Source organism: Rhincodon typus, chromosome 8, assembly GCF_021869965.1.
Source record: "Rhincodon typus isolate 14 chromosome 8, sRhiTyp1.1, whole genome shotgun sequence".
Classification (NCBI taxonomy): Eukaryota; Metazoa; Chordata; class Chondrichthyes; order Orectolobiformes; family Rhincodontidae; genus Rhincodon; species Rhincodon typus.
In genome coordinates this window covers 2775152-2788405 of record NC_063339.1, presented here as the reverse complement: position 1 = coordinate 2788405, position 13254 = coordinate 2775152, and the positions used below count along the sequence as shown (strand labels likewise).

General features: G+C 49.8%; 2 protein-coding genes across 2 annotated transcripts in view; both read right to left on the bottom strand.

Moving 5' to 3' along the window:
* Positions 1–992, bottom strand: part of LOC109926188 (heat shock-related 70 kDa protein 2-like) — a 19857-nt gene extending 18865 nt beyond the window's left edge. The window contains exon 1 of the mRNA XM_048599942.1: positions 685–992. Coding sequence (XP_048455899.1) covers positions 685–967 — 283 coding nt within the window. The 5' untranslated portion in view covers positions 968–992. The remainder of the gene's footprint in view (positions 1–684) is intronic.
* A 6189-nt stretch (positions 993–7181) lies between these two features.
* Positions 7182–11503, bottom strand: zbtb1 (zinc finger and BTB domain containing 1). Its single transcript, XM_048600362.1, has one exon. The coding sequence runs from the start codon at positions 11465–11467 to the stop codon at positions 9440–9442; it is 2028 nt and encodes a 675-aa protein (XP_048456319.1). The 5' UTR covers positions 11468–11503; the 3' UTR covers positions 7182–9439.
* Between the last annotated feature and the right edge of the window lie 1751 nt (positions 11504–13254).

Below are 13254 nucleotides of genomic sequence, written 5' to 3'. Positions count from 1 at the left end.
AAACAACTGCACCTCCCAGTCGCGAACCATTTCAACTCCCCCTCCCATTCCTCAGACGACATGTCCATCCTGGGCCTCCTGCAGTGCCACAACGATGCCACCCGAAGGTTGCAGGAACAGCAACTCATATTCCGCTTGGGAACCCTGCAGCCCAATGGTATCAATGTGGATTTCACAAGTTTCAAAATCTCCCCTCCCCCTACCGCATCCCAAAACCAGTCCAGCTCGTCCCTGCCTCCCTAACCTGTTCTTCCTCCCACCTATCCCCTCCTCCCACCTCAAGCCGCACCTCCATCTCCTACCGACCAACCTCATCCCGCCCCCTTGACCTGTCCGTCCTCCCTGGACTGACCTATCCCCTTCCTAACTCCCTACCTACACTCACCTTTCCTGGCCCCATCCCCACCTCTTCGACCTGTTTGTTTCCTCTCCACCTATCCTCTCCTCTATCCCTCTTCTATCCGCCTCCCACTCTCTCCCTATTTATTTCAAAACCCCCTCCCCCTTTTCTGATGAAGGGTCTAGGCCCGAAACGTCAGCCTCTCTGCTCCTATGATGCTGCTTGGCCTGCTGTGTTCATCCAGCCCTGCACCTGGTTGTCTTGCAATGTAAACACAACGGGTTGTTGTTAGCTAAAGCAGCTTCAGTCACCTCGCAGCCATTTCGTGCCCTGTGCTGACTCACCGGTGAAGGGCCAGTGCTTGATGTCTGTCTGCACCATTGGGTCGTCGAAGTTGCGGCCGATGAGCCTCTTGGCGTCGAAGACGGTGTTGGTGGGGTTCATGGCCACCTGGTTCTTGGCTGGGTCACCGATCAACCGCTCGGTGTCGTTGAAGGCCACATAGCTGGGGGTGGTGCGGTTCCCCTGGTCGTTGGCTATGATTTCCACCTTTCCATGCTGGAAGACGCCGACGCACGAGTAAGTGGTGCCCAGGTCGATACCGACGGCTGGGGAATGAGCCGCCATAGCACCGACTAACGGCCACAACGGAACCAAGGGCAGCAGGCAGCTGTCCGTTTGCCCCGCTCGAGCCTTTTATATTCACACCGCCGCCATTTTGATTTCCCGCTTCTCACCCTTCTGGCCAATCAGAACGCCGCATTTCCGCGGGCGATCACGTGGGGTCACTGACGCGTGCGGTCGTCAACCATTCCGACTGTGCTGTTTCGGTGTTCCCACGTGGGGCAATGATGCAGCCAGTCGACGATCTTCCAAACCTGGCGTCAATTTCGCCCGGCACATCGGCCAACGGACGTTTCCGACCAGTCCAAAGAAGGAACGCGTTTCATTGGAGCGTGCGAAGAGGGCGGGGCCACAGCGCCGGCCGTTTCGCGTGTTTGGGAAGGGGGTGGGGTTTAAGCCCACATGGGGCAGACCTAGAAGGATCCGTGATTGGACAAACGGACGCTCAATGGACAGTGCGGAAGGCGGGAGTTTGAGTGGTTACATTCGCTGCTGGATACAACGGGGCCTCGTGGCTAGTGGAGGTGGGAAATGGACAACCTCATTGCAACTTACCCTGAAACTGCCCTAAAACTACTGTCTTTTTCAAGGTCCCTTACTCACTGCAGAGAGAAAGGGAGAAGAAAATTACTAATTTAAAAAACTTGACGGGTACACTGTCCTTGGATAACTGGAACATGAAGGTTAATTACAAGGGAAGTTTGATCATACCCATGGTTATGTATCTTGGACTGTACATGTTTAAAGGTGTCTAAATCCTAAAGGGTCATTTGGCTGGCACTATTTTATATTCATTCACAGGAGATGGAAATCACTGCTTTCTTCATCCACCATAAGACCATAAAAAAATTTTGACCCCTCGAAACCGCTCCATCATTCAATAGGGTCATGGCTGAATGACAATCTTTCCAGCCTTTGCCCCTTAACCATTGATTCAAGGATCTTTCTAGCTGTGCCTTAAATGTACCCAAAGAATCTGCTTCCACAGCTATCTGTGGCAAGGTGTACCAAAGATACTGAACCCATCAAGAGAAGGTCGTGCTTACACTGGAGGGGGGCAGAGGAGATTCACCAGGATGTTACCTGGGATGAAAAGTCTCAGTTATAAGGAGAGAATGTTTTCCTTGAAGCTGAGGAGGCTGCAGGAAGATCTAAGGTATACTAAATTATGAGAGGCATAGATAGGGTAGATCATGGTAATCTATTATTTCCCTATTATGTTCCCTATTATAGATGTCTCTAAGATGAGGGCATAAGTTGAAGGTGAGAAGCAAGTGGTTTAGAGCAGATCTGAGAAAAATAAATCATCCACAGGGTGTTAGAAGTATGGAAGGTGCTGCCTGAGAGGATGGTGGAGGCAGGTATTCTCACAACATTAATGAAGCATCTGGATGACTACTTAAAATGCTGGTATATAGTTGGCTATGAGCCAAGTGCAGGTAACTGGGATTAGTGTAGTTTGGTGTTTGTTGATCGGCTTTAACATGGTGGGCTGAAGGACCTGTTTCTACACTTTGTAACTCTATGAGAAGAAATTCCTCCTCATCTCAGTCTTAAATTGGTGCTCCTTTATTCTGAGACTATGCCGTCTGGTCCTATACACTCCCATGAGAGGAAACATGCTCCCATTATTTATCTTATCAAGCCCCTTAAGAATCCTATATGTTTCAATGAGATTACCTCTCGTGATTCTAAACTGCAGTGAGTAGAGTCCCAACCTGGTTAACCTTTGCTCATAAAACAATCCCTCCATATAGAGGATGATCTTAGTGAACCGTCTCCAAACTGCCTCCAATGAAATACTATCTTTACTTAAATGAGGGGAGCAAAATTGTTCACAGTACTCCAGAAGAAAACAGACCTGTGGATGCTGGAGATCTGAAACAGAAACAGAAATTACTGGCAAAACCCAGCAGATGTGGCAGCATCAGACTGCGGGCAAGACGGTGTCAGAGTGGGGCTCAACTGATTTATCTTCTCTTTTGTTTCATCTTTTATCTCTCTTCTTGTGTTTTCCTCTCCTTATACCTTTACATACCTCTTGTTCTGAGCTCAGATGGCGTTGGCGGTGGCAAAAGCCCACCACAGACCTTGAGCACGGACCTTGCATGAGCCCAACACGGACCTCCAGCAAACCAAATGCATGGACCCAGTGCGCAGACCTCGAGTGAGACCTTGAGTGGGCACAGCATGGGCCTTGAGTGGCCCAGAGTGGACCTTGAATGGGCCCAGTGCATGGATTTCAAGTGAGCCTAGTGCAGACCTTGAGCAAGCCCTTACTTATTTTTCCAGGGGGACCACAGGACCTGGCAGTGGAACATTTTTCATTCATTAATGGGATGAGGGCATCACTCTCTAGACAGCATTTATTGCCCCTCCCTAATTGCCCAGAGGGCAGTTCAGAGTCAACCACATTGCTGTGGGTCTGGAGTCACATGTAAGCCAGACCAGGTAAGGATGGCAGTTTCCTTCCCAAAAGGACATTAGTGAACCAGATGGGTTTTTCCAACAATATACAATGGATTCACAGTTATCATTATATTGTTAATTCCAGATATTTTATTGAATACAAATTCCACCACGAACCCGGGTCCCCAGGCAATTATCTGGGTCTCTGGATTAACAGTCCAGCGATAATACCACTAGGCCATCGCCTCCCCTGAATTAGCAGCTGCTACATCGGTAGATGCGATGGTAGGCCCAGTGGCAAAAGATGGCACCTTAGCTTCAGAGACTTTGTCGTTGGTTGGGTTTGGCGGTGGCAGAAGGGCATCACAGCAACATCGAGGTGGCCCAGCGGTTGTAGACCTGACTCTAACATTGATTTGGCCAGCAGAGGCTGTGGTGAGGTGGTGCTGCAGGAATATCGGCCCAGTGGCGAAGATGGCACCTGAGGATCGGCAACTTCGATGTTGGTTGGGTTCGGTGTAGATGGTGGCGAAGAGGTGGACTAGGGATGGCAGTGCAGGCATCATTGATGGTGATAAGATGGCTCTCTTTATGTGATTGATCCTCTTTAAACTATATCTTTTCTTTTTCTTTATTCACAAGGTATTGAAAATGGCACCTAATTGTGGCAATAGATGAAAGCTTTATTATACATTAATGATTTGGACAAAGGAATTGAATGCCATATCTCCAAATATGCAGATGACACTAAGCTGGGTGGCAGAGTGTGCTGTAAGGAGGATGCTAAGAGGCTGCAGGGTGACTTGGACAGACTGGCTGAGTGGGCAAATACAGGCAAAATCAATACAATGTGGTTAAATGTGAGGTTATCCACTTTGATTGCAAAAACAGGAAGGCAGATTATGATCTGAATGGTGGAGGTTCAGGAAAAGGTGAGGTGCAATGAGACCTGGATATCATGGTGGAACAATCGGTGAAGGTTGGCATGCAGGTGCAGCAGGCAGTGAGGAAAGCTAATGGCATGCTGGCCTTCATAGTGAGAGGGTTTGAGCATAGGAGTAAAAATGTCTTGCTGCCCTTATACAGGGCCTTGGTGAGGCCACACCTTGAGGATTGTGTGCAGTTTTGGCCCCTAGTCTGAGGAAGGACATTCTTGTTATTAAGGGAGTCCAGCGAAGGTTCACCAGACTGATTCCCGGGATGGCAGGACTGACCTATGAGGAAAGACTGGATCAACTGAGCTTGTACTTGGTGGAATTTTAGAAGAATAAGGGGGAAATCTCATAGAGACATGTAAAATCCTGATGACTGGACAGGCCAGTTGTGGGAAGAATGTTCCCAATGTAGGGGAAGTCCAGAACTAAGGGTCACAGTTTAAGAATAAAGGACTAAGATGAGGAAGAATTCCTTCACTCAGAGAGTTGTGAACCTGTGGAATTCTCTCCCACAGGAAGCTGTTGGGGCCAGTTCATTAGATATATTGAAGAGGGAGCTGGATATGGCCCTTGCAGCTAAAGGGATCAAAAGGTATGGAGAGAAAGCAGGAATGGGATATTGAAATTGCACGATCAGCCATGATCATATTGAATGGTGGTGCAGGATCAAAGGGCTGAATGGCCTACTCCAGCACCTATTGTCTATGTTTCTATGTATTCTTACTGTAAAATACACATGACAATAAAATCATTCATTCGTCTGTAGCAAGACAGCAGAACCAATGTTTCAAGTCTGGCAACTGATGACAATGTTCTGATGAAGATCATCCCAGTACCAAAGAAGACACATGCAACTTGTCTCAGTGACTACTGCCCAGTGGCTCTGACCTCCATGATCTTGAAGTGCTTCAAGAGGCTGGTCATGGCCCACATCAACTCTAGCCTCCCATCCTGCCTCAATCCCCTGCAATCTGACTACCAACTCAACAGGTCCACAGTGGATGCCATTTCCCTAGTCCTACGCACATCCCTGGCACATCTGGATAACAAGGACACCTACATCAGACTCGCAGTCATCGACTACAGCTCCAATCTCAAAACTCCAACAGCTAGGACTTGGCTCTGCAGCTGGATCCTCAGCTTCCTGACCCACAGACTCCTATCAGTGAAGATAGAAAACAGCACCTCCTCCACAATAATCCTCAACCCTGGAACCCTGCAAGGTTGTGTTCTCAGCCCCCTTATTGTACTCCCTGTGCACCCACAACTGTACAGCCAAATTCCAAATGAATGCCAAATACCTGTTTGCTAATAACACCACCATGGTAGGACGGATATCAAACAACCATGAGTCAGAATACAGAAAGGAGATAGAGGGCTTGGTGACATGGTGCAATGAGAATAACCTCTCTCCCAATATTGGCAAAACTAAAGAACTGATCATTGACTTCACGAAGAAAGGAGGACGACACACCCCCACCTACATTAACGGAGCTGAGGTGGAGAGGGTCGAGACCATCAAGCTCCTAGGGGTGATGATAACTGACAATCTATCCTGGACTTCCCACATAGATGCTGCGGTCAAGAAGGCACAACAACGCCCCTTCTTCCTCAGGCAGCTTAGGAAATTCAGCATTGTCCAAAAGGACCTTCACCAACTTCTACAGAAGCACCATAGAAAGCAAACAGTCTGGTATAGCAACTGCTCTGTCCAGGACCATAAGAAACTACAGAAGGCTATGTGCACAGCCCAGACCATCACAGAAGCCAACCTCCCATCCATGGATAACAAGGTGTAGAGCTGGATGAACACAGCAGGCCAAACAACATCAGAGGAGCAGGAAGGCTGACGTTTCGGGCCTAGACCCTCCATGGATGCCACTTATACTTCTCGTTGCTGCAGAAAGGCTGACAATATCATAAAAGACCCCTCCCACCCCAGTAATCTACTCTTCCATCAGGCAGAAGATACAGAAGCTTGAACACACTGACCAACAGGTTGAAGAACAGCTTCTTCCCTGCCATTATTAGACTGCTGAATGGACCTCCCTAACTTCAAATAATGTTGATCTTGCTTTGCGCACCTCCTGTGCAGTGTAACTGTATGCCTCACTCTAAATACCTTATGGTCTCTATGTCCTTATTTGCTATGATCTGCCTGTACTAGTCACAAAACAGAGCTTTTCACTGTACACAGGTACAATAAATTAAATCAAAAGTGTGACTGGTCTCAAAATGTTAACTCGGCTTTCTTCCCACTTTCTTCCCATCTCTGGATGTGTCTCACCAGCACCTGGTGCAGTTGTAGTAAGACTTCCCTGCTCTTACAAGGGGAGGCAATGGCCTAGTGGTATTATCACTGGACTGTTAATCCGGAGACCCAGATAAAGTCCTGGGGACCTGGCTTTGAATCCCGCCACAGCAGATGATGGAATTTGAATTCAGTAAAATATCTGGAATTAAGAATCTAATGATGACCATGAACCCATTGTCGATTGTTTGGAAACCCCCCGCTGTGTATCATATAAGAGTAAGCATTGTGCAGATGGTGCACACCGAGTATCAGTTACTTCTGGATCGGGTGCCAATGAAGTGGGCTGCTTTGTCCTGGGGCTGCACCCATCCAGGCGAGTGGGGAATATTCCATCACACTCCTGAAATTGGTGATCTTGATGAGATACAAAGTCAGAAGGTCAATCAGGGTCGTAAAGATGATTATGGGATGGAAGCCAAGTTTGATGTATCATGAACAGGCTGATGACTCCTGTGCTGGTGAAACTGTGACCGTTCTGGGGTAAGAGAGTGGGTGAAGGAGTATACTGAGGGCAAGGAAAACACATTGCAAAAACAAACAACATAAATAGGACTCCCAGTTAGTGTTGCTGCATACGTACTGAACATTTTATTAAAAATGGAATAAAAAATACTCTACCGCCAGTCTCTAAACAGGACATCGATTCATAATTGACTTTTTTGTACTGCTACTGTAAGGCGAGATCCAATGAATCAGCTGGTTACAACCTGCAAACATTCTGACTCCTTAAATCAGCAATGTTGTCTTCTGATTGTCCAAAATTGGCGATGAAAGGGACAGCACACAACATCCAAGAAATCAAGTGAAAGACAGAGATGGCTGATGAAGAGGGAGGGAGGCACAGAGAACTGGTAAAAGAATTGCCTGGAAAGCAGCTGCTGCTATATTCTTGGAGTGAGTGCTCGGATCCCATGGCTCCTCTCATCATCACCGGGGGGGGGGGGACACACAGGAAGTTGGTAAGAGACCCTGCAATCAAGAAGCTCCAGGACAGCAGACCTGGCTCTGGGACATTAGAGTCAGATTACTCCATCAGCACCAGCCACTGTTCAATCCTGCAGGTCAAACAAGGCAAGGGAATACAGAACGACCAGTGGGACACCGTGATGCACTGAGGATCAGAGGGACCTTGCTTTGCATGTACACCAGTCCCTTATGGTAGCAGGACTGGTCGATAAAGTGGTCAAGGTGGCATATGGGTTACTTGCCTTTATTAGTCAAGGCACAGAGTTCAAGAGCAGGGAGGTTATGCTAGAACTGTTAAAAAAAAACTTTGGTTAGGCCACACCTAGAGCATTGTGTGCAGTTCTGGAATCCACATTATAGGAGGGATGCGATAGCACTGGAGGGTGCAGAAGGAGATTTACCAGGATATTGCCTGAAGAGTGATTGGACAGACCGGGAGCACAGGAGCCTGGAAGTGGGGAGGTGGGGAACATGATTGAGATGTATAAAATTATGAAGGGCACAGATAAGGTAGACACGAAGAAAATTTTCCCATTGATGGAGGGATTGACAACCGGGGACATAAGGAAATACTTTTATACTCAAGAGTGGTGAGAATCTGGAACTCACTGCCTGTAAGGCTGGTAGAGGGAGAAACCCCCATCACATTGACAAAGTGTTTAGATGTGTAACTGTGATGTCAAGGCATTCAAGCTGATAGGCCAAAGGCCTTTTTCCATGCCACAGAGATCTAAGACTCAGCTTCCTGTCTGCTACTTTTACTAATTACAGCCACTCTGTATCCTTCCTCTGGAAGCAGTTTCTGGTTACCCTGTCAGAAACCTAGACAGTAATTTGGAATGCAGCATTCAAATCTTCCCTTAACTGTCTCTGCTTCAAACAGAACAATTCGGCCTTCTCCAGTTGATGTTTAGACACAGGTCGAGATGTAAAAGCAGTGTTGTGGATGCTGGAGATCTGAAACAAACACAGAGAATGCTGCAGGAACTCAGTAGGTCAGCGTAGAACAGAATTAACTTTCAGAACTTAAAGAAAAGTCATACCAGATTTGAAACATTAATTCTGTTTCTCTCTCCAGACCTGCTGAGTTTCTCCAGCATTCTGTTTTTATTTCAGGTTCACATGTCCCTCTGTCAGTTGTCACTCCCAGTGCTGCTGCACAACAAAAACCTGTTACTGAGTGTTTGACAGAATCGCAGGAACACTCGCTGACTGAGAAATAAAAGTAGACTGTCATTCAGAAATGGAAAAGGTGGACATTATTTCAAAAATACAGTGCATTCCTACAGCCACGTGCAAATTGTCGATCGCCATTACAATGGAGAAAGCACCATCCAGGTCTTGGTTCCCAAATTTCACATAATAATCAGTGAGATATACTTGATAAATCTGAGCATTACATTATGGAATTAAAGTCACCAGTGTCAGCTCCTCCTTTGTATATCAGTGATACTGAGTCAAACCATCCTATAGTATCCCCGGTCCTGAGAAATATGATCTCACTTTGAGTTAGTAATGGTGACAGTTGGAGCGAGGGACATTTCTGAAGACTTTGAAACATTAACTCTGTTTATCTCTTTGCTGCTGGACCTGCTGAATTTCTCCAGTGTCCGTCGTAATGTTCTGGGAAGTGGTTGTGGTGGGGGGGGGGGGCGGGGCACATGGTGAACACCGGGCCGTGCTGTGATCAGTTCTCCTGTGGATAGCATGGGTGAGGGCTCCACCAGTGCAACCAAAAAGGTGATGGGGTTGGGGAGAGGAATCATCCCACTGAAGACAGATTCCAGGCAGATTTACAGCAGGTCCAGCAGAATACTTTAGGAGGTGAGGAGGAGGACAGGGGATGGTCACTCACAGCTTTTTGGTGTGGCTGGTCAGATGGTGCATAGTCAGCTCCTTCTTCAGTTTGAACTTGTCCCCACACAAGGTACAGGTGTGAAGGTGGACATCGGTGTGACGCTCCAGCAGCTCCCCATCCCCAAACACCTGGAAGCAGACCTCGCAGATGACCTCTTGGCCCACCAGGTGGGACACCATGTGCCGTAGGTGGTCATGCTTGCGGTAGCTGCCCTGGCCGCACCTAGGGCAGACATAGCGGGCATCCCCCCGGTGCATGTCCAGGTGCAGTCGAAGCAGACGCTCCCGCAGGAACTCCTTGCCGCAGATCTGGCATGCGAACTCCTTCTCCTTGGTGTGGGTGGTGAAGTGCTCCCGCAGGTGGCACCGCTGGTAAAAGGCTTTGCCGCAGAGGTTACACACATGTTTCCGCCTGTCCACCCTCTCCGGTGGGGTCTCGCGGGGTGCCTGGCCGAACATGCAGTGGGAGACGTGCTCCACCCACAGCTTCTCCTGGTCGAAGGCCCGGGCGCACTGCGAGCACTGGAAGGGGCGGCCGACGTGCCGGTACATGTGCTCCTGCAGCTGGCACCGCTGCTTGAAGCTGGCCCCGCACACGTGGCAGGTGAACCTGGCCAGCTGTGGGCCCGGGGGCGGGTCTCCGGGCAGCGCTGGGTTGGAAGGGGGAGCGGGCTGCCCTCCGTCGGCCTGCCAGGGGTACAGGACGTCATTGCCCCCCAGGCAGCGCTCGGCGTGGTCCTGCAGGTGCCCCCCCTTCACCAGGAGCCTGCCACACTTGCCGCAGGCGCACACGCTATCCACATGATGGGCCACATAGTGGGCAGTGCGCTCACTCTCGGGCAGGGCCACCCCACAGAGCTCACAGGCTGGGCCCAGGGGGCTGCTGTCTCCTCCCTCCCGTGGCTCCATCTTCAAGGTGCCCCCTTCCTCCTCCTCTTCCTCCTCCTCGTCCTCTTCCTCTTCCTCCTCGTCCTCCTCCTCCTTCTCGGCCCACTTGGGGTGACCCTCCAATGCCCGGTGCCCACCGCTGCCCCCCGCCGGGAAGTGGGCGCGGAGTTTGCCAGCTCCCTCGAGGGGGGCCAGGGCCTCCTCCTCCTCCTCCTCCTCCTCGTCTGAGGCGAGCTCGCCGTCATCCGCCACCTGCACCACGGTGATGTCGCGCAGGTCGACGGCCGCCATGTCCTCGGGCTCCGTCTTCACCGCCAGGTGGCCGCCGTTACCCTCAGGCGGCGTCGGCAGCTCCTCCGAGTCGGGCCGCCCGCTGGGACCCGCCTTTTGGGGCTGGCCCTCGTGCTCCGGCCCGTCGCAAGGCGCGGGGGCGCGCCGGCTGTTGCAGGTCAGCGCATGCTCGTTGAGCAGCTTCTCACAGCTGAAGACGAAGCCGCAGCAGTCGCACGTGTAGCGCTTGCCGAAGCGGGGGTGAAGCCTGCCCTTTGGGCCCGGGCGACCCTGCTTCCGGGCTGGGGCCTCGGAAACGGCCGGGGGTGGTAGCTGGGGAGCCGTGGGGGCGTTGCACAGCCCGTTCACCTCGGGGCTCGGTTCCCGCCGCCTCCTCTTGCTTGGCTCCCCCGGCGGCTCCTCGTACATCCGCACCCCGAACATCATGGCGCCTCTCGGCTGCTGGGCCACAGCCGCTGGCGGGGACAGCGCGGCCTTGCTGTCGCTCTGCTGCTGAAGCTCGTCCAGGCTCTTGGGTACGTAGTAGAGCTGTAGGAAGATCATGGCGGATCGCAGCTCCTCAAAGTCCGAGGGGACACCGACCAGCCTCCCCAGGTACATGATCTGCAGGATGAGGTCGAAGCACTCGGCACTGATGTTGACATTGCTCAGGCTCAGGTTCCCCGTCAGCTGCTGCTGGCTGATGAACATCATTCGGAAATAGGAGCTGCACGCAGTCAGCACGGCACGGTGAGCTCGGAAGTAGATGTCATTAATGATGATGCAGCAGTCGCACAGAAAGCCCCACTCCCTCTGATTGTTGAGCTGTTGGAGAACGTACTCACTGTGACTCAGCCTTGGCATCGTGGACCCAGCCGCTGGTCCAGTCAATCAACCCAGCCCCTGCAAGGAAGCAGAAAGTTTAACCAGTGATTTCTGAAGAAGGGTCTCGGCCCGAAACGTCAGCCTCTCTGCTCCTCTCATGCTGCTTGGCCTGCTGTGTTCATCCAGCTCTGCACCTTGTTATCTCGGATTCTCCAGCATCTGCAGCTCCTACTATCTCAGAGTTTAACCAGTGCCGCAGATTAACGAGGAGAATCGGTGAACCAGGCTGCCCATTCATTCCACACTGGCCCTTTCAAAAAGCAAAGCAATTAGACCTATTCCAATCCCACCACTCCCCAGCACTCATGAAGATCCTTTTGTCTAACTTCCTCAGAAAGGCTACGATGGATCTGACGTTCTAACGCTAGCCCCAGAGTCTGCAACCAGCTGCTCAGGAGCTCCTTGGCCACCATTTCCAACTGGGTAACATTCACCTGAAAAAGGTCAATGTGCATTCAAATTAAAGCCATCAGTTAGACAAGACAGTCTCATCACTGACTTCATAAAACTCAGCGTATGTAAATAATGAGGACATATAAATTCACAGCGTGCCATTCTGCCCCATCACACCTGCTCTCCATCACTAGAGAAGATTATGACTCTTCTGAATGTAAGGTCAACTCCGTGTGCTCACCTACCGTGCCAATAACTATTCACTTCCTTGTCAGACAGCCTATGCATGTCAACCTTAAAAATATTCAAGGACTCTGCATCCAGCACCTTTTCAGTGATAGAGGAATTCCAAAGACTCATGAGCTTCAAAAAAAAATTCACCTCATCTTGGTTTTAAATGGGTGACCCCTGATTTGTAAACAGTGATCCTCTGATTCTTGAATCCTTTACAAGAGGATTCCTCTTCACATCCACCTGGTTAAGTCCCTCTGGATCTTTATGATATTTCAATCAAGTTACGTTGTGCTGTTTTAAACTGCAGCAAATACAAGCATAGCCTGTCCAACTCTTCCTCATGTGACAACTCCTCATTCCAGTTGTTAGTCTAATAAATCTTTTTTAAAACTGCTTAAATAAATTGTGACCAATACTGTGCACTGTATTCCAGATGTGGTCTCAAGTATCCTGTGTAACTGAAACATAATCTTTCTTTTTCTATTTAATTCCCCTCACAATAAATGATAACAGTTTATCAGCTTTCATAATTACTTGCTGTGCCTGCATGTGATTGTTTAACTTTATGCATCTCAGAACTCCAAACTCTTTCACGAGTTAGATAAATATGCTTAGTTTCCACACGCCCCCCCCCACCCCAACCTCAAAAGGGACAATTGCAATATTTTCCAACATTATACTGCACTGGCTAGGTTTTCGTCCACTTAGTGCATTTTTCATTGTAATATGGCTTCTTTTCAGTTCCAAAGAGAAGTAAGTTTGGACTTGTTTTTCTTTCTCTCTCTACAATTTCTGCCAGACCTACTGAGTTCCTCCAGCACTTTCTATTTTTATTTCAGATGACAAGACCATTAATATTTTGTGGGGAGGCACAGTGGCTCAGTGGTTAGCACTGCTGCCCAACAGCCCCACGGAGTCGGGTTTGATTCCACCCTCCCGTCCATGCGACTGTCTGTTCTCTCTGTGTCCGCGTGGCTTTCCTCCCCCAATCTAAAGATGTGCAGGCTAGCTGAATTAGCCACAGGAAATGTAGGGTTACAGGGATACGGTACACGGGGTGTTGGGCCTGGGTGGGATGTTCTTCGGAGGGTCAATGTGGACTCAATGGGCCGAATGGCCTGCTTCCACACTGTAGGGAT

What these genes read in the sequence shown, in the direction of transcription:
- zbtb1 (XM_048600362.1), bottom strand. Translation starts at nt 11,467, where the DNA reads ATGCCAAGGCTGAGTCACAGTGAGTACGTTCTCCAACAGCTCAACAAT.